The sequence below is a fragment of the Lampris incognitus genome, unplaced genomic scaffold (genome assembly GCF_029633865.1).
Source record: "Lampris incognitus isolate fLamInc1 unplaced genomic scaffold, fLamInc1.hap2 scaffold_146, whole genome shotgun sequence".
In the NCBI taxonomy this organism is placed as follows: Eukaryota; Metazoa; Chordata; class Actinopteri; order Lampriformes; family Lampridae; genus Lampris; species Lampris incognitus.
In genome coordinates, this window is record NW_026611113.1 from 13,456 (window position 1) to 35,191 (window position 21,736).

The window sequence follows — 21,736 nt, forward strand, 5'->3', positions numbered from 1 at the left end:
GTATGGCTGGTTTTCTATTCTGATAGCATGACTTCAGTTACAAAGGAGGGTGGCTCGCTGCTTGAGAGGCCTTTTAGCTCACAAATCACAAACGCAGCTGAGAAACGCTGATAATAGACTGATAGTGGACCTAAAATAGCCTCGTGCTTCCTGAGTGTGTTTGTACTTTTTAGGACACATGAGTAACTCCGACTAAAAAGAAGGATAATTTTGAAATTGCTTAAATCAGCAGTGGCCTAAGTCGAGAGTTTTACATATACATTTATTTCATAACAAAACATCAGCAGCCATTCCTTCGGACACGCGCGTGAATCATTTGTGTGAGACATTTACATTTACATGTGTGTAAGATCGCGAGCTGCTATTGGTTTGAAGTCCATTCCCCTTCACAACGCCTCCTCGTTGCTCCTAGTGTCTCGTAGCTGTGTGAGTGACGTCAGAACCTCCTCCGTCGACTTCCTCCCCAACTGCTTTCCAGTCCTGGTCCTCACACTCACCGTCCCGCTCACACACTCTTTCTCCCCCACCACTGCAAAAGCACATACACAAACACAAACACACACAACACACACACACACACACACACACACACAGGAATAAAATGATAAATAATGAAGAACTTGAACATAAACAGCAACGGGTAACAAGTCTGGGATTGTGCGACAGATTTCAGGAGCTTTGGTCTCAGTTACATGAAGCAGCTGAAGTTTTCATCCAGTCATTAATTCTTACCAAATATGTAGTTGTACTGGGCCAGCTGTGCTGCACGGATCTTCTTGTTTAAGGTCGCGCCCTTATCTTCCTCCAAATCGGCCATGAAGCCGGCTTCACGGAACCGCCGAGCCACCTTAACAGAACAGAGGAGTCTCAGACCAGAGTACATCTGCGAGCGCGGCTCACATCAACGGGCAATCAATCTCAGAGGATTCAGGAGACAAAGAGAGAAACTGTACAGTTCCTTCTGTTCATGTGCCCACACAACAACCATTAAAAGCTGACCTGCCGGGCGTATGACTCACTGTCGCCCCCCAAAGGAATAACCATGACCTGGGCTGGGGACAACCACAGAGGCCTGAGTAGAAAAAACAAACAAACCAAAGAGAGAGAGAGAGAGAGAGAGAGAGAGAGAGAGAGAGAGAGAGAGAGAGAGAGAGAGAGAGAGAGAGAGAGAGAGAGAGAGAATAATTTGGCATATCAGTTTTGAAAGCACAAATTCCTGCATCTAATTCAGGGTTTCATCATATATTATGTCCTCCTACCATTTCCCTCCAAAGTTTTCAGCTAATATAGCGATCATCCTCTCCAGTGATCCCAGCACGGCCCTGTGGACCATCACCGGCCTGTGACTCTTTCCATCAGGCCTAAGAAAACATCACACAAAAAAAACAAAACACAAGTTCAGGTTTTCAAAACAACGGCCACAGCAGAAGTCAGGAAGATGAGAGCTGACAGAGACTTAAGGCAGAATGAGGGGGGTGTGATGGCGTGAAGTCATAAATCGAATAAAGTGAGGACTGATTCTCCACTGATCAAGTTAGGCTGGTATGTGGTCTGCCTTGAGCCGTTTCATCCAATTCCTCCAGCAATTACAGAACATAAAATAAGACATGCACTACTCAAGACAAGAAACACGTCCTTTTAAAAGGTTTAAGCATGTCCTGGGTATGACGTTAAACTGCAACCGCCGGGTTGTCGGTGACTAAACCGGCACCCCCACTTCAACTCTTGAGTCGTTGTGAGGAGGGTGTGTGGACACCCAGCAGAACTAAAAACAAAACCTGTCAAAGGGTGGATGAGCTACTCTGTGAACCAACGGCCATCCATACCTGGAGAGGAGATAGGGACCACCAGGTACTCCCCCTACTGGAACACAATAATGACTCAACCGAGACTGGTTGAGGCATTAGCTGTGCTCCTACGACCTCCATAGATTACGGAACTGATGATGATGATGATGATAAGTATAAGCAGTGCTTATACTGCGTTTGGTCCACAGTACAGATGGCGAGATGGAAAGGAAGTACAGTAGGCTGCATGTAAACAACATGGTTTATGAGCGACTCACCCAACATACTGCAGGTCAAATTTGATTGGCAGCTGGAAGTCCAGTTGGATTGTGGCACACTGATGCTGTCGGCCAATGGCATCTTTGATATGGACGTCGATCTGGGAAAAGTCACGAGTGGATGTGTGAGCATCAGGCCTCGCTTTTCTGGTTCAAATCACGTTTTTATGATGACATTTGAGACTCGGCTGGAGAACCCTGGTTCTGAAAGACGCTACAGGGGACCTGCTGCATTTTTGTGGGCAGAAATTTGTTACAAATGGGTTGCCAAGACTAGCTAATATAGCTAGTTGTGGCTAGCACAACCTAGCAACAGTAGGAGGCTGTCAAGAATGTTTGGTTTATCTCTTGCAAAGTGTGCGTGTGTGTTTAACCCCAGCCTGGCCTAACCCACCTCAGTTCTCTGAGGCTCAGAATGAAGAGGTTCATGTGACCTTTGCCCGAAGCGGCAGCCTTCTTTGTCATACTTTACAACTCCTCTTACTAGCACTACAAATTTTGTCTCAAAGGAAAACACCTAAGCTCAAGTGCAGACTTTCTCACTTTCCATGTTCAAACAAAAAGACGGAAGCTCACGAGGTTGTTTTGCTTTGTGATCAGTGATGTCACGCTGGTGTGGGCCTCCACAGAGAATGAGACGGGGCAGGGAGAAGAGGATAAAGTGACAAGACACCCACGATGATTGGTTATGGACTGTGTCAGCAGCACCAGATCATATTTCATAAAAGTTATCTGAGGATATCGGCTTCACGAACCTACCACAGTCAGACGGACTGCTCGTCTTTCCTCCCACTGACCTTTGGTCCGTAGAAGGCACCGTCTCCGGGGTTGAGCTCCCAGCGCTCGCCAAACTGCCGCAGGCTCCTCTCCAACTGCTGCTCAGAGAGATAAAGAGAGAGATGGACACAGATATGGAAAAAGAGAGAGCCAGCCAAAGAGAGAGAGAGAGCGATAGAGAGAGAGAGAGAGAAAATGTGAATGTTTCATGGTTTGATGTGGGGCTGTCACTTCAGCAGTCCTCTGTTTGTTGCTGAAAGATTAGGATCATTATGTTAAATTACACTCAATTGAATCAGCTGGACCTATCATAAGACCTTTAAAAAAAAAAGTTGTCACTCAACACTGATACAGATATATCTTAACAGACCCACTCAGAGCAGATGTCCATCAGAAAAATGCAACATAAATAAATCTGATTGGATAAGTGGATAACCATCCATCCATTACCCAAACCACTTATCCTGCTCTCAGGGTCGCAGGGATGCTGGAGCCTATCCCAGCAGTCATTGCAGCAGGTGGGGAGACACCCTGGACAGGCCGCCAGGCCATCACAGGACCAACACACACACACACACATTAAGGGACAATTTAGTACGGCCGGTTCACCTGACCTACATGTCTTTGGACTGTGGGAGGAAACCGGAGCCCTCGGAGGAAACCCGCGCAGACACGGGGGCAACATGCAAACTCCACAGAGGACGACCCGGGACGACCTCCAAGGTTGGACTACCCCAGGGCTCGAACCCAGGACCTTCTTGCTGTGAGGCGACTGCGCCAACCACTGCGCCACCCAAGTGGATAACAATATACCATATCATTACGTAACAGTGGAATTCTCGGTAAAGTGTGATTTACTGGCATGCAGGATACACACATTTGCACAGCTGCGACTGCGAACAACTGTACAGCCTTTCACCCTCTTATCATTCATACAGTCTGCAGTCCAAAAGACAGGAAGGCAGCTAGATTAAGAAAGTGTGTGTGTGTGTGTGTGTGTGTGTGTGTGTTTGTTTTACCTGCTCGGCTGCATCCCACAGTTCAGGCTCCCCCAAGCATGGAGTCGGGCGTGTAGAGAGGAGGCAGTGGAAGGTAAACCCAAACACCTGATACACACTCTTCACAAAGTCCAAACACGCTACAATCTCTTCTTCGAGCTGAGGGGAGACGAACACAAAGAAGGGGTGAGAGTAAAGGCGAGAAACAAGAGGGAAACGCTTGTAAACAGTCAACTCAAAACGGGAGTTGAGAAGGTTAAATACCAAACTAACTGGGAACGCCAACCAGCACACGTTGGTTGGCGTCCTGAGGGCTGCTGTGATTGAGTTAGCCTCTTAGCAGTAAACATATTAACCGCATCATGTGTGACTCCTGCATCTGCTAATCAGTCGGAAGCTAACAGCAGGCAGAGGAAGACAATCAGCAACCTGAGGACTTTCCAGGGTACTATTGAGGGCTATAGGGGTACAAATATGATCAGGGCAATGGACACATAAGACAATCTTTCCATTCAGCCAGTGAATGCTGCAGAATTATGGTGGATATTCCACAGTCGGTGGGATATGGTCACATTGGGCGGCAGTCTAGAGGTGGGTAAGCCTGTTAGGACGCAATTGTTTGCGCCTGTATGCAAGCGTGTGTACCTGCTGCGGTGTGCAGAAGATGTGAGCGTCATCCTGGCAGAATCGGCGGACCCTGGTGAGACCCCCGAGAGCCCCGGAGAGCTCGTTACGATGCAGTGCTCCGAAGTCGGCCCATCGCAGGGGCAGCTCCCGCCACGAGCGCACACGCTGCTCAAACATGAGGCTAAACACCCGAGAGAGGGGTCGGTCAAGGGCTTGTGAGTACACACATGGAGCTGAGGATAGACAAGAGAGAGACAGTGTGTGTGTATGTGTGTGTGTTCACCAGTGAGCGGGGCAGTTCATTGGTTTGAGAGCGTAGGTCTGCTTGCCCTCAGAGGTCACAGTGAACATGTTCTCGCTGTAATGCTCCCAGTGGCCGGACCGCTCCCATAATGCAGTGCTGTACAGAGTTGGGGTCACAACCTCATCGAACCCCCGCCTTCGGTATTCGCTCTAGGAGAGGTCAAGGAGGCTCAACGTCAGACAGTCACAACACAGTAACTGAAGGCTAACTGGAGTAATATCCTGACTACCGATGGGAACACAGCTATCCCTTGGAAGACAACCAGCACATGCCAGTCAGTGACACATTTCAAGCCTCTGGAAATTTGGCCTGAAATAGTAAAAATGTCTTTTTAAGTACCCACAGAAACCTGAGTGAAAATAAACGTTCGTAACTATTAGAAAACCTAGTTCAACCAACAGCTCATTTTTCTGTTTAGACCACTTCTCAAGACTGTAAGCGTGGCGGATCACGTTTTGATTGATAGCTCCCCTGTTTTGATTGACATCTCCCTTGTTTTGATTGACGTCTCCCTTGTTTTGATTGACATCTCCCCGGCTCTGCCTATGTGGGGAAAAAGAATCTCTCATGGCAACAGTCACAGGGTGCACTCCTTTTCCTACAGCCGGGGCACAATCCTGCGAGAAATGATGACGAGCGTCAAGGGAGGAGCATAGCTCTTAAATGGAGGCAGAGCTCTGCACGGGCTGAAAACTCCAGCTCTAGCCTGGCCCTGGCCTGCGGTGTTCCAAGCCCCAGCCTGACAAAGTCTGCAATTTCTCAGCCCGAGCCCGAACTGAGACTGACACAGATATCACTTTAAGCTCTCTCTGATATACGCAAACACACACACACACACAGGGAGCATCCGGGTGGCGTGGCGGCCTATTCTGTTGCCTACCAACACGGGGATCGCCGGTTCTAATCCCCATGTTACCTCCGGCTTGGTCGGGCGTCCCTACAGACACCACTGGCCGTGTCTGCAGGTGGGTCAACCCCGGTCCGAAATAAACAATTCATAAGTTTTAAATTGCGCGCCATTCTGAGTAGCGTGATGAAACCTCACGCCGTCCCACCCGGCACGCGAATCATCCCTTTGTCCAGCGTATCCACGCTGTATACGCTACACACTTGTAGTGGACTTAGTACTGTATATATAGGGTTTGGTACTACCTGCGGTTTCAGGCATCTGCTGGGGGTCTTGGAACATATCCCCGGCAGATAAGAGGGGGGACTGCTGTTTTCTATGCGGGCTATGGCGGTTAGAAAGACACAGACTGACTTTTAGCTGAGGTTAGACTACTAATTTTTCATGCATTTACTCAGCAGCTATGAGTATTGAGACAAATCAGAATATTGTGTCACAGGTCACACGAATTTGTTGCTTGTCACATGTAGTAGAGCATTTTTGTGCCGGCAGGTAATGCCGGCCCTTTCCAGCGGCTACCACCACAGGTATATTTCAGAGCTGTGGGAAACAGCTGTCGGACATATATCTCAACATTCCTGCCAACCTTGATGTGCTACAGTTTGCTTATCGGTCACACAGATCTGTGGAAGACGCTGTGTCACTGCCTCTGCATACAAGCAAGCCACTTCATCTCGTCATTGTTCAGGTTACAACGACATGTTGCGTTCTCTGCATGTCATCCATCCTATTGTATAGCAGCAGTGGGCAGCTGCAGCACCCAGGGATCAACTCCAGTTCCTCCTTCCATTGCCTTGCTCAGGGGCACAGGCAGGAGTATTAACCCTAACATGCATGTCTTTTTGATGGTGGGAGGAAACCGGAGCACCCGGAGGAAACCCACGCAGACACGGGGAGAACATGCAAACTCCACACCGAAAGGACCTGGGACGGCCTGGGGTTCAAACCCAGGACCTTCTTGCTGTGAGGCAACAGTGCTAACCACTGGGCCACCGTGCCGCCCCGTGTTGACCACCACAATGTGTGGTTGGCTGCTTGGCTCAGTAGGTAAGAACGTTGACCTTCCATGCCGGAGATCGGGGGTTCAAACCCCCGGTACAAGTCTCCAGTAAGAGTCTGTGGCTTAGACCCTTAATGCTATACAGGCCAGCTACCTCGGATATGAGTGAGAGTAACAAGAATACTGTCATACCGGCTCGGACATCGCCCGGGTTAACAAGGTCTGCGTCAGGTGTTGGGAGAACCTGGGAAACCTGATGAGAAATGGGCTACTGGAACAAGACACTCATGGACGAGGGCTGAGAAGCTGGTGGCTCTCTCGCCTCCTCGGAGCGGAACCCGAGGTGCGTCGTGTTTCCTCCCCAGAAAAACCGGGGTGTTGTGCAATGATAAAACCCTCTTTTCAGTCTGGACCTCAATCCTGACCGTTCTCTTCTGGGTCCCCTCCTGCGGGACCGCCAACGGAGTCTGTCATCGCTTGCTTCCGAGGGCTGACGGGAGCGGTGGCGATGGCTCCGGAAACTGTCAGCTGCGTGGTGGGGTCCCCGCCTCCGGTGCAACCGGGCTCGGTCCCGCTCTCGGAACCACAAACCAAATCGCGGTGCAGGGCGCCTCTTCCTGACGTCCCCGCCGTGCGCCTCCAGGTACCCGACTCGCTCCTCTCCTCTGGGGAGACCGCGACGGGTTTAATGCCTCCTCGCACTGCGGCCCGGCCCGGATCGTGGCGGAGAGCCCAGTTTTTAAAAAAAAAAAAGCATGTCTTTTACCCCCGAAAACCTTTAACAACCAGTCAAACCGTGTTCGGATGAATACTGTCAACCCTCAACACGCGAATGTATACAGCTCTCGGCGGTGGATCACTCGGCTCGTGCATCGAAGAACACAGCTAACAAGAACTAATGTGAACCGCAGGACGCATTGATCATCAACATTTCAAATGCACGTTGCGGCCCTGGGTTCCTCCTGGGGCCACGCCTGTCTGACCATCGCTTTTTTGTTTTACACCTATCCGTCCACTGCTGGGGAGTCCCGGGCCTCCGTGCCTTCACCCCCCCCCCCCCAAGTACAGACCCCATTTACGGGAGCGTCTTCACGCTGGCCCCCTCTCGGGCCGCGCCATGTTCAAGTTACTTCGTTACTTATGACAGCCCTTAGACACTTATGAAGATATGTGCATGCGCGTGTTTGTGCATGTATGTGCGACAGTGATAGAGGGGCTGACTGGGTGGGGGGGGGGTGCACCTTTATGAAGTCTGTGAGTGTGTTGTAGATGTGGGCTCCTTTAGGCAGGAAGAAGCAGCTGCCGGGGCTGACGTCACTAAAGAAGAACAGCTCTTGATCCTGCAGAGAAACAACGGTTGAAAAAAAGGCTGAAAACTGAAATGTACTTTTCTCTTTCGGCTGGTGACTTCCTCCCCCCGACGCTTAATCCTCCTCTCGACCTACCTTACCGATGCGTCTGTGGTCCCTTCTCCGTGCCTCTTCCTGTTCCTTCTCCCACTCGTCCTTGTCCCTCTCTCCCGGAAAAGCCACGCCTATCATACGCATCAAACCTGAAGTCTCCTGATGATTGGCCAATGTCAAAGGCGATACCTGGATGTGACGGGGAAAGCAGAGGCCAGTATGAAGAAAGAGAGAGAGAGAGAGAAAGAGGCTGTCAGTGAGTGAAACAAAATGGAGTGGAGAGTAAGAGATGACAAAAAAGAGAGGGAGAATGAATGAGGGCAAGGGGTCCGCTGGTAGAGGAAGTGTGAGCCAATGGGAGTGATGGAGAGCCTGACGGATGGCACTGTGTTTCTAAAAGCCCAGAACAGGAAGCTGGCCTCTGACAAACACAACATCCTGTCGCTGATATTGTTTCCAGCCTGGCTCCTGTGGAATCCAGATCTGCCCAGGGACACACCAATATGAAATATCTACCCTCTCTCTGGGTCTTTCAGGACCAGGAAAATTCCACTGCCCCAGCATGCGGTCCAAACGGGCACATATTTCCTCTTTCTAGTGGTTTAGCTTTGCATGTCAGTTTATTGTATGTGTTGTGTACAGTTCTTAATAAATACTATTTAAGATCTTGAAGTCTCCTTTTGGTAGAGTAACAGCAGCAGTAATGAACAAGTGTCAAAACTAAAAGAAACCAGAGGAGTGCACTTAGTAGAGTACAGCTCTCTGCCAGCCGTATGTAGCTCCCCTTCTCCGCTGTTTGAACTTGGTGACAAACCACCCTTTTTAATCGCCTTCCGGGAGAAGGGAAATATACACACACACACGGACAGAAAAAAAACTTTGTGCAACGCCCAAGTCGATTGAATGGGAAATATGGAAGAAAAAAAAAAAGGTTTTAATATGCAGCATTCAAGCTAAAAAATCTACCCAATAAAAACGTTTTGCCTGTCAGTCTGTGGATGTGCAGCCTCCTAGGCAGACCCTGGTACGAAAGCAACCAACTCTAACACGAAATAACAGAGAGCAGGCCATCAATGTCAAAGCTCTTATTAAAAGACTTCAAATGTGTTTAACCGTCGCAGTTTTCATGATACAAATTGAACGAAGGCGAATGGCTGCTCTGCTGACTGACTTTCACTCATTCTAAAGCAATAAAACAACGGTAAGAAAAAACTTCAGCAACTACAGACCAATCACAAATCTGCCACTCTTTTCAAAACTCAATGAAAAAGCAGCGGCTAAGCAACTCATAGGTCGCCTTTCATCCAATAATCTGTATGGACCTTATCAATCCAGCTTCAGAAAACTCCACAGCACAGAATATGCTCTGACAAAAGTGGTGAATGATTTACTACTTGCTTCTGACTCTGGCTGAGTTTCAATATTGGTGCTCCTACACCTAGCACAGCATTTGACAAGATTGATCATGTTCTATTAAATCGCCTAGAAAGTTATATTGATCTCACTGACACTGCTCTCTCCTGGTTTAGATCATACTTATCTGACAAATCTCACTTTTGTTTTACACAACAACTGTTCATCAGATGACATTAAGGTCATTTATGGTGTACCACAGGGATCTGTGCTTGGTCCTATTCTTTTCTCGATTTACACGTTGCCCCTTGGTACATTAATCAATCACTACAAACTAGGTTTCCATTCCTATGTGGATGATACCCAGCTTCACATTTCCATTAAGGCTGACATCTGTCATCAGCTGGTGGAGCTGGATTAATGTCTATTAGAAATCAAACGATGGATGTAATCTAAACCTTTTAAATGCTGAGAAAATGGAAATATTAGTTCTTGGTCCAAAGCAGATTAGAACCAAATTCAAGTTAGCTGGTTCCATAATTTCAGAAAGCCACAGTATTGGAAATCTCGTTGTCCAGCTCTCTTTTGAAACACATATCATCGATATTACAAAGACTGCGTGTTTCCATTTATGAAATAATGCCAAGATTCTTTCCATTCTCTCCACGGCTGACGCCGAAACACTTGTTCATGCATTTGTCTCATCTAGGCTTTACTATCGTAAACAAAGGGTTGTATGATCTCGGGGGGAGGGGGGGGGCTAAGAGTACATCTGTCACCATCTTACAATGCTGTGATTGCAAACATTCCCAAATCCTTTGTGAATAGTACAAATGGCCATTGAAACTAGTTAATGGCCACGCCTATTTGCGTATGAAACTGTTGGTTTCGGTCGTTATGCAACAGTATTGTTTACAAAGGCGGGGATGCCTGCAGTCAGTTTAGACTGAAGAGGTCACTTAGATGAGAGAGGAAACGTTTTTGTACAGATGAACTGATTCAACTTTCTTTGATTTTCTTACCTGGATTATTGAGCATGCACAAAGACCCTTTTCTCTGTTTACCTAAATCAACCTATTAGCAAATTACAACTTGTACAAAATATGGATGGGATATTAACCAAGACTAGAAAATATGATCATATTACCCCTGTTCTTATCTCATTACATTGGCTGCCTGTACATATTAGATCTGACTTCACGATTCTTCTTTTAACTTATAAAATATTACATGGACTTGCAACATCCTACTTACCACATCTTGTCACTCCTCATTTACCTGCTAGGGCTCTATGACCACAAAATGCTGGTCTCTTGACTATTCCAAAAATAAATAAAACATCAGTAGCAGGGCTTTTCTCTTACCAAACCCCTCTTTTCTGGAATCGTCTTCCTATACAAATTCGAGAGGCTAGTTCAGTTGACTCATTCTAAAGTAAACTCAAAACACTTCTATTGGCATCGGCCTTCAATCTCACTTAGTCTCCCATCAGAACTCAACTACAGTTATCCAGCTCATGTAGTCAATATCATGTGCACATTGATACGTATATGTACTGTACGTTACACATTCTTTCGTATTGTCTTTTTGTATTTTTGTATTGTATTCTTTTGTTTATCATGTTTTATATGTAGATCATCTCACATTTATACATTTTTATATATTTTACTAATGTTGGTCATTATTGTTTTACTATGTGTGAAGCACTTTGAGACACACTTTGTGATACTGGGCTATAATAAATTTTGACTTGAAATGTGTTTAACGGTCATGTTTTCCACGACATAAAATGAATCAAGGTGAATGGCTGCTCGGCTGTTTGACTTTCATTCATGAAACGATAAGAAAACATAGCTCAGACATGGGAAATGTTTTACTGTACAGCCACTGAGATGATTTCCAGCTGGGACTGATTAATCCTATTCTTGAAATTGTGTTTTTATAGCGGAGTTTTACCACTGGAGACTGTGGCACTTCCGTGTAGTGGCGAGGTGAATGTGGCGAATTATTTCTGGTTTATCCAGTGTTCCTCCAGTTCTCCCGTGCTGACATAGCAGTGAATGATTTGCGATGTACGATTGACTTCTCGTTTACTTTCAAGACCCATACCCGAATACATGTTTCGCTTTTGACACTGTCACTGCCTGGTCTGACTCAACCGTAGATGTGAGTCAACCATAGATGGGAGTCGCGCAGGGTTGACTGAGATCAGGCAGCGACAGAGAGCAGCGTTGGTCAAGCGAGGTAGAGAGTGGATGGAGAGAGGGAGCGGCGACAGCAAGAACAAACGTTTTTCGAAGGTTTTGTGTCACGGCAACCACAAGAGGTTCTTAATCATACTGTCCTAACTGTGCTCAAAATGTTTAGGCTGACAGGTCCAGTAATTTGCGAGATTAGCCGCGGACAGTTACACAAACCCATTCACGCACATGTGACCAAGCTCAATACCCCCCCCCCCCAGGCTACCTGACGGAGATAATAAAAGTGACCTTTTCAAGAAAGTATAATTTGGCAAGACGGCTACAGCCACACATAAAGGACACAATCTCATTTAGTGAGCGACTGCGCACTGAAAATGGGAAGGTGGTCGAGGAGTGAATACACACAAAAGACGAAAACTTAAAAAACGTATACAGTTAAACAAAAACACACACAAACCTGGAGCATCTTGAAGACCTTGAGGAGGCCAGTGTGAGGGAGGAGCGGGCCACTGCAGACTCCTACGCTGTCCCCACATCTGAGCCACACAAATAAAGATTAGCCAGATTCAGATCTCTTATGACTTTAGTGGACATCAGGCATGTGTGTGTGTGTTTTGTGAAATCTATACATGCCTGTATACTGTCACTGTAGGACCATTCATCTGTTCTTCAACAAGCTGTAGTCTCAGCTTACTGTTCTAGAAGACAAACACCCACAAAACACACAGAAGATTCATACAGGTCACAGTTTAGTTCAGGGCATGTGCAGAGTGGGAAAGGGTCTACCCCGAATAAGCAAACACCGCCAGCAACAGACAGTATCACTGGCACACCTTAAACAGGACGCATTCCAAGATGGTGAGTAACGTCACTGCCATGGGCAATTATCAGAGGCAACATATGTAAACACTCAATTACACAAGCTGCTACAAGTAGTTTGAGCCCACAGGGCTACATCACATCTCACAATAACACGGGTCACCTGATCACAGAGCGTTTTATTCTTATTGATAAATTCTGTAATTACAGCAACTGATAATTTGACTGAGACTTGCAAAGGTCATCGTATATATTGTGATATAGGAGGAGTAGCATCATTTGTGTAGGTTCACTGGGCCTGTGAGAGGACAACTCATTCAAACTAATGGGAGACGGAGAAAAGTAACAGAAAAGCAGGATCTGGGTGTCCAGGTAGCGTGGCGGTCTATTCTGCTGCCTACCAACACGGGGTTCGCCAGTTCGAATCCCCGTGTTGCCTCCAGCTTGGTCGGGCATCCCTACAGACACAATTAGTCGTGTCTGCGGGTGGGAAGCCGGATGTGGGTATGTGTCCTGGTCGCTGCGTTAGTGCCTCCTCTGGTCGGTCGGGGCGCCTGTTCAGGGGGGAGGGGGAACTGAGGGGAATAGCGTGATCCTCCCACGCACTACGCCCCCCTGGTGAAACGCCTCACTGTCAGGTGAAAAGAAGCGGCTGGCGACTCCACATGTATCGGAGGAGGCATGTGGTAGTCCGCAGCCTTCCCCGGATCGGCAGAGGGGGTGGAGCAGCGACCAGGACAGCTCGGAAGGGTGGGGTAATTGGCCAAGTACAACTGAGGAGAAAGGAGGGGGATGCAAAAAAAAAGAAAAAGAAAAGCATAAGGTCAGGTGTGATAATAACACAAAGGCAATCAAAACTCTAGAAAAACTAATTCAACTTCCTCTGCAGACTGTGAGGTCAGACCGGTTACTGGACTCGGCCCGTGTCTGATGCCAGAGAGGCCAGTAACTGAACAGGAAAACCAAACCCCACTACCTGCTGACCTGAAAGAGCTCTCGAACTTCTTCTTTTGTCAGCTCCAGGGTAGAAAGGGGAAGCCTGAGGGCCGCCAACTCCTTACATCTCTCCTCCACGTGGTTCAGAGACAGGCCGCTGTGGGCGAGGACGCATTTCAGTGTCAAGGGTCACACGCCACAAGGAGAGCAGTCTCGGCGGAGGGGCAGGAGGTGCCGGTTTGGAGGGGAAGAGAAACAAACAAAACACCCATGTGACAGGGATTCTCGGGAAAAAAGGTGGAAGGACAATGCGGCTTGAAACACACACACACACAAAAACACACACATATCTATATCCTACACACATACATAAATACTACACACACACATATATATTTAACGATTTGTTAATATAAATTCGCCGAAGCCCCGAGTGTTCGCTGTTGATCACTACCGAGGCTTCGGAGCACAAAAAGTTGTGTCCGGGACAGCCCTGTAACACATTTTGTAAGAGTAGGCCCCATACAAAAATATTTCATTTTTTGTTATATAAAAATTTACATTATGACCTTTTTCAGTCTCCCAATTTTGCGGTTTCTAGCACTTTCGAACCACATATTTCACCAGGCATCGTCTGGGACACCTGCAGCAGTAACGTTCTGCTGATTTGCGGTAGACTAGACGCCGCGAGAAGGTCCTGGGTTCGAGCCCCGGGGTAGTCCAGCCTTGGGGGTCGTCCCCTGGGTGGAGTTTCTCCCCGTGTCTGCGTGGGTTTCCTCCGGGTGCTCCAGTCTCCTCCCACAGTCCAAAGACATGCAGGTCAGGTGACTCGGCCGTACTAAATTTGTGTTGATTTCCACTTTATATGAGACCTCCTGGGCGCCTTCCTTTGGAGGTTTTCCGGGCACGGCCAACTGGGAGGAGACCCCGGGGTAGACCCAGAACTCGCAGGAGGGACTGCATGTCCAATCTGGCCTAGGAACGGCTCAGGATCCCCCAGGAGGAGCTGGAAGGGGTTGCTGGGGAGAGGGACGTCTGGAGTGCCCTACGTAGCTTGCTGCCACCGCGACCCGACTCCGGAGAAGCGGCTGATGATGAATGAATGATCAATAAAGATGACTGACCTTTAACATGTGTCGTACTGATCTCTTTCACTTTGTGTGCTTAAAGAGAAAAAGTTGGTCTGAAATTAAAATATATCAGGCTGTGGCAAACGCAGAAATATTTGCTAAAATTGCTCATACAGAAAGGGTTCCTGACATCCAAGAAAAAGGGAGGGAAGTTGCCGTACGCTGGGAGGGAAGGTTAGGTAAAAGCAGGCCAGAGAGATGAGAAAATTGAGACAAGGACGCAAAAACAAATACAAAGCAAAAATGAAAGCGCTGAGAAACAGTAGATCAAACCGAAAAGCGGCGTACAAGAGCTAACCCAGACAGCAGATACATTTGGGCCCAATCTGGGGCACTTTTGGTACTTACTGGCAACTGTTGTGTGGGCCAGATGTGGCCCAAATGTCATAAGCCGGGCCTGACTTGGGTTACGGCAACTGTTGTGTAGGCCAGACGTGGCCCAAATGTAATGAACCGGGCCTGACTTGGGTTACGGCAACTGTTGTGTGGGCCAGACGTGGCCCAAATGTAATGAACCGGGCCTGACTTGGGTTACGGCAACTGTTGTGTGGGCCAGATGTGGCCCAAATGTAATGAACCGGGCCTGACTTGGGTTACGGCAACTGTTGTGTGGGCCAGACGTGGCCCAAATGTAATAAACCGGACTTGACTTGGGTTACAGCACATACTATGTGAGCCAGATGTGGCCCAAGTGTGGCTGAGTTGAGGCAGCCACACTCCCCCTGAGTCAACGCCGTCATTCAAGGCCAAATGTGGGCCGTAAGGTAACTGCAGATGTGGGCCGTATTTGGGCCAAAGATTCTTTGCTCTCTGGGGACTGGTCTGTGTTAATATGGGCTCCTCTGAAGTACACCAGTGCCGCTACCGCTGTTCATACACCCGTAACTAGAGCAAGTTCCTGTTTAATCACTTTGTAGTTACATCTATAATAACATCCATCATCCAAACTGCTTATCCTGCTGTCAGGGTCGTGGGGATGCTGGATCCTATCCCAGCAGTCATTGGGCGGCAGGCGGGGAGACACCCTGGACAGGCCACCAGGCCATCCCCCCCCCCCCCCCCCCACACACACACAGGGATGATTTAGTACGGCCGATTCACCTGACCTACATGTCTCTGGACTGTGGGAGGAAACCGGAGCCCCCGGAGGAAACCCACGCCGACACGGCGAGAACATGCAAACGCCACACAGAGGACGACCCGGGACGACCCCCAAGGTTGGACTACCCCGGGGCTCGAACCCAGGACTTTCCTGCCATGGGGTGACCACGCTAACCACTGCGCCACCAGGCCACCCATATAATAATAATATAATATAATAACAGTAAGAGGCGTTTTATTCCAGGTGGAAACATGATGAAATTCCACAGCAACTGGCAGCAGTTTCAGCAGCTAGGATTTTCATCTACACCGAGACCGACAAATGACTGTTGAACGGTTCGAGAACATTTCAGTCGCTCAAAATTAACTGTGAGAAAACTGAACACATTCACTTCACATATGACCTTTGAGCGGTAAGAGTGCATCAGTATGCTGGTATACAGATATGCATCAAGTCCCCGGGCTCAAAGGCATCTTCAGGTTAAGAATCTGGAATAACTGTAGACCCAAGAACAAGAACACGTGTTACTGTACTGGAGCACTATTTGTCTAAAGTGGGCCTTTAAGTCGTTAATATTCATAAAGTAATGATTAATGATGACCCAGTGTTGTCACTAGCAGCGTGCATATGATATGTGGATAGAGTGAAGGTTTATGTCGTGCTGCAGACACACCAGTCAGGTTCTCCGGGATAAATAAGACGACTCAATAAAAATCAGAGTCATTTATTCCCTATAACCGCTGGGGGCTGGAACCCTTCCCAGCAGGCTTTGAGCAGAAGGCACGGAGACACCCTGGACAGGCTGGCAGTCTACCCCCCCCCCCCCCCCACACACACACACACACATTCACACTCCACTTTACACCCATAGTCCATTTGGAGTCTTCACCTCACCAAAAAGCCATGTGGTTAGACAGGAGGAAACCAGGAGCAAATCCAGAGGAACCCTCAACAAACACAGGAAAAACACAAAAACGCCACAAACAAAAGGACTGGAATCAAACCAAGAGTCCTCTTGTTGTGAGGCATTGAAACGTCAAGTCGAGTCAATTTCATTTGTATAGCCCAACATCACAATTTACAAATTTGCCTCAAGGGGCCTTACAGCAACACAACATCCTGTCTGTCCTTAGACCCTCACATCGGATAAGGAACATTCTCCAATCCATTATCCAAACCACTTATCCTGCTCTCAGGGTCGAAGGGATGCTGGAGCCTATCCCAGCAGTCACTGGGCGGCAGGCGGCGGGGGGAGGGACACCCTGGACAGGCCGCCAGGCCATCACATGGCCCACACACACCTAGGGACAATTCAGTACGGCCGATTCACCTGACCTACATGTCTTTGGACTGTGGGAGGAAACCGAAGCACCCGGAGGAAACCCACGCAGACACGGGGAGAACATACTCCACACAGAGGACGATCTGGGACGACCCCCAAGGTTGGACTACCCCGGGGCTCGAACCCAGGACCTTCTTGCAGCGAGGCAATCGCGCTAACCACTGCACCCCCATGCCACTCGGATAAGGAACAACCCCCCCCCCCCAAAAAAGACCTTCAACGGGGAGCAAAAATAGGAAGAAACCTCAGGGAGAGCAACAGAGGAGGGATCTCTCTCCCAAGACGCCTACCATAATTTAATTTCCACTCACTTGACACATCTGTGGTCAGGAAGACTTTTGAACGAGTGGTGTTGGCCCACCCGAAGAACGTCACAAGACACCTGCTGGACCCCCTGCAGTTTGCCTACCGGGCAAACAGGTCAGTGGATGATGCGGTCAACATGGGACTGCACTACGTCCTGCAACACCTTAATTGCCTAGCAACATATGCAAGGATTCTGTTTGTGGACTTCAGCTTGGCGTTCAACACCATCATTCCAGAAAATTCTCTTCTCCAAACTCTCTCAGCTCACCGTATCCCCTTCCATCTGTCAGTGGATCACCTGCTTCCTGACAGGCAGGAAACAGCAGGTGAGGCCGGGGGAAGTCACTTCTGGTATACGGACAGTCAGCACTGTTGCCCCCCAGGGATGTATCCTCTCCCCACTGCTCTTCTCCCTCAACACCAACGACGGCACCTCCAAGGGGCCAGCTGTTAAACTAATGAAGTTTGCAGACAACACTACAGCCATTGGACTCATCCATGAAGGCGGGAGGTTGAGTGGCTGGTGCTCTGGTGTAGTAAGAACAACTTGGAGATGAACATGCTCAAGACTGGTGATGACAGCAGAGTTAAGGAGACGCCCCTCAGCACTGCCCCCCCCCCCCCACAATATCCAACAGCCCTGTGTCAACCATGGAGACCTTCAAGTTTCTGGGAACTACCATTTCCAAAGACCTGAAGTAGGAAACCAACATCAACTCCATCCAAAAACGGCCCAGCAGAGGATGTTCTTTCTGCATCAATTGAGGAAATCTGATCTGCCACAGGAGCTGCTGAGCCAGTTCTACACTGCAATCATTGAATCTGTCCTATGTACATCCATCATGAATCTGTCCTATATGTACATCCATCATGAATCTGTCCTATATGTACATCCATCATGGTTTGGTTCAGAACAGCAACAAAACAGGATAGGAACAAACTGCAGCCAACAGTAAAGACAGAAGAAAAGAACAAAAATCGGTGCTCCCCTACCCATCCTGCAGGACTTGTACACCTCTAGAGCCCAGATACAGGCGGGCAGAATCAGCACAGACCCCCCACACCCAGGACATGAGTCTGTTTGAACTCCTACCCTCTGGCAAGCACTACAGAGCAATGGGCACCACCCACAGGCCATCTCTCTCATGAACACATAACAGTATGGTGCAGGAACAGACACTATGTAAATATGACACTTTGTAAATAGCCTCCTCTCGTCAAGATGTCTCCCCTACATATCTATGATGTGCACTACCTCTTTAAACCAGATGTGCAATACAAATGTCTGTGAAATACAAATGTACAACTGTAAATACACATATAACTGCTGCATACTGGTAACAAATTAATGCTGTTATTGTTGTGGTTGTAACATGGGTATATAATATAGTATGTAGTTGTGAGGTGAATACTTCTGAAGTGTATACTTCTTCTGGTACACAAGATAATATAGAGTAATATAGTGGGAGTATATAGCATTGTATATGGGCATGACGGGTTGTGATATGGTATATGGTATAGTGTATGGGCAATATGGTATAACTTATGGGTATAGGTTGTTGATTACTCAACCATAACAAAACTCTGTACAGTAACGCCATACCTGTTGTGTATACATTCTTACCTCCAACGTCCTGTTGTTGTTCCATTTGTCGTTTTTTTCCTTTTTGTGTTTTTGTTTCCTCTTTTTTTGTGTGAGCGACATTTGCAAGTGCCAGAAGCTGCTGTGTACTGGAGTCAGAGTCCTTGTGCGCACAGGCACACTTAGCCAACAAAGTTGATTCTGATTATATGAAGTGATTAAAAAGAAGCCCCTGAGCAAAAAATGCAACGGCAGTGTCTCACCCATTCTGCAGCAGATGGTCACAGTAGAGCCCGCTCTCTGACACCCCTTCTCTACACAGATCGGCACCAAAGACCCCCTCCAGCACCCCTCCAAGGACACAGGCTCCTGTCCTCCATGCTGTCTACGAAAGAGGCCAGTACAAAGAAGACAATGTAAAAACATAAAAACAACAAGGAGGGGAGGGCATAAACAGCCACAGCATAAATTCCATGAACTGCAAACTGGGGGGGGGGGGGGTACCTGTTTGCCCTCTACTGAGTTAAACCCCAGAAGCTGTAGTTCACAATCTTCCTCTAGGGGCCGTCCAAGCTCCCACAGCTCCCCATTGACCTTGCTCACAAGCACTCCTTTCACGCTGAAGGGGAGCATGTAATAACCAACATGTTATAACATAAAAGAATGAAAAGGGGTTATTCCACAAACGTTTTCATTGCTAGCTTACTGTGCATTTTGAGCGACGAGAAGGGGAGTGGTCGTGCCAGCCGTTCCCTTCACAGTCCTGCCACTAACCAACTGAATACTGAGGGGCCCCTCTGTAGCTGCGGCTCTCTTCCTTTCCCCCTGCTTCTCCCTGAGGGCCTCAAAGACCCCCAGCCGCTCAGACAGCGCAGGGGACACCTTCACCTGGGGGAAGCGGGGAGGGATGCAGGTGTGGGTCAGAAAGGAGGGGTGGATTAGGGTGACGGTGTCAGGGATTGGGCCAGATAAGGATGAAAGGGCCAGATAAGGATGAAAGGGCATGACAGCAGTGAAGTGAGAGGAGAGACAAGAGATGTTGAAAAGCTGTTTTCTTTTTTTTTCAAACGCACGTGTGCACGAGATACACAAACACAACCCTGAAAGTGTGGTGTGTGTGTGTGTGTGTGTGTGTGTGTCTGGACGGGTCCATCCTGGCATATTCCACTACCACTTGTATCCCCCCCCCCCAACACACAACACTAACCCAAAACCGATAAGCAACAACCACAAATAGAGCGACGACAGCACAAGCGTCCCCGGCAGAGAGCAGAGTACTTTAGTCTAAAGTAATCCTGGGATTACCCGCGATGTCGTTACCCCGGCAGCTGTGCAGAAGAGAGAACAGCCTGCAGGGCTCGCCGATGCCCCCCTGCACGGGTGCGTCACGTTAGCTTGAGCGCAGCTCAGCAAAGCGCTGGCGCTAAGATGGCACGCCTTGCTACAGCGCCTGCGCCGGACGAGCGTCGTGTGCGCCGAAGACCGCAGGGCCGAGAACCGGAAGAGCAGAGTCGCCACCATCCTAAACACACAAGCTCTACAACCGCCGCGCCGCAATCGTATTACTACGGCGCTTCTCCCCCTTCGCTGTACGCGGCCATGACACCGGAAGAGATGTCAATCGACGGCAGCGGGGATTGGACAAAAACACAGAAGGAGGGGGGGAGGGGCGGGGGCTGCGTGCGCGCGCACGAGCAGAAGCGCGCGTCCGCCGCAAGCCGGCCAGCCAGCCGCGCCGACAGGGAGTGTGTGTGGGGGGGGTGTTAGGCAAATAATGGCAACCTGCAATAAAACCAACCGTTATGCAACAACAACAACCACCCCTACGCAGTACGGTTCCGGACTCGGGGGGAGACACGAACTTCCCAAAAACAAGCCCGGCCTTCAGTCTAGCCGGGTCCAGAAACCCGTGTTCCGCCGCACTCATCAGTGGCCACTGACACGCGTTTCTGCAGCGGGCGGCCGGTTTTGACTCGCCCCGTCACGTGGGGGGGGGGCAAGATTTTAGGAAAACAAATCTCGTCACCGACAGCGACACACTGGGCCACGAGCAACAGCGGCTGCCCGATTTTAATAGGTGCCAACGAGTCGTTAAAAAGGCAAAAACTTTTAGAATTAGCATATATATATATATACATACATATATATATATATAGTGACGTGATTTTTAGTATCTTTTGACAGAATCTGTTAGGGGGACCCCCCCCCCCAGTTTCGGACTAGTCAGGTGGAACTGAGGCACCCAAGCACCCAAATAATGTTGGCATCACATGGCCCTCAACAGAACTGGACTACCCACTTTTCTGCAGTTTTGCAAAGTTTTAACTCTTCTGTATATATATATTTTTTTTGAGCCAATATTTCAGCTGAGGGCGTAGTCTGCAGCACAAACGCAGCACTCCAATCCACTGGTCAGATTTATTTTGCATCAATTCAGAGGGTGGCCTCAAAATGAATGGGCAAAAGTCTACGTTTGATTCAACGACGCTAAGATCCGAGGTACCGCCGAACGGCCACTTGGGGGCGATAGTGCGCTTCCAAAGGTAGCACAGGCTGCCGGGAGAAGGGTAGCACAGCAAGTTTTGGGACAAACTTGTATGCTAAGCAGCTCGCTACACCACCTAGTCCATTCATATAGCCTGGAATAGTTTAGGGGGGGGTGGGGGTTGGGGGGGGCACCTCCTCTCAGTGTTAACTTCTGCCACATAGTGAGCTTGACTTAAGGTAAAGCGCCAGCGTCCCATCAGGGCTGTTTGCCGGTCGTTCCTGAGGTGTTTTATGAACTGATCTGAACCTGCATGGTCCACATTTGCCTACAAGGCCCTGTGCATCTCTCAACTCTTACTGAAATGTGCAGGGCTGTGAATGAAACGTGGGACTGAGA

General features: G+C 48.7%; 1 protein-coding gene across 1 annotated transcript; it reads right to left on the reverse strand.

Moving 5' to 3' along the window:
- Positions 1-249: 249 nt before the first annotated feature.
- Positions 250-20,439, reverse strand: tars2 (threonyl-tRNA synthetase 2, mitochondrial). The gene is made up of 18 exons (XM_056301772.1): positions 20,158-20,439; positions 19,559-19,740; positions 19,357-19,471; positions 19,116-19,237; positions 13,439-13,547; positions 12,269-12,333; positions 12,093-12,171; positions 8,124-8,270; positions 7,920-8,018; positions 4,751-4,920; positions 4,486-4,648; positions 3,862-3,999; positions 2,863-2,940; positions 2,066-2,166; positions 1,260-1,361; positions 1,000-1,072; positions 733-847; positions 250-529 (listed from the first exon to the last, which is right to left on the reverse strand). Exons 1-18 carry the CDS (start codon positions 20,371-20,373, stop codon positions 387-389), a joined length of 2,217 nt encoding a protein of 738 aa, XP_056157747.1. The 5' UTR covers positions 20,374-20,439; the 3' UTR covers positions 250-386.
- Positions 20,440-21,736: the final 1,297 nt, after the last annotated feature.

Coding starts and splice junctions, on each gene's coding strand:
- tars2 (XM_056301772.1), bottom strand. CDS start 20,373: ATGGTGGCGACTCTGCTCTTCCGGTTCTCGGCCCTGCGGTCTTCGGCG. Junction 4,000..4,485: donor TCTTCTGCACACCGCAGCAG/GTACACACGCTT, acceptor GTCTCCCCTCAG/CTCGAAGAAGAGATTGTAGC. Junction 2,167..2,862: donor GTGCCTTCTACGGACCAAAG/GTCAGTGGGAGG, acceptor GACTTTTCCCAG/ATCGACGTCCATATCAAAGA.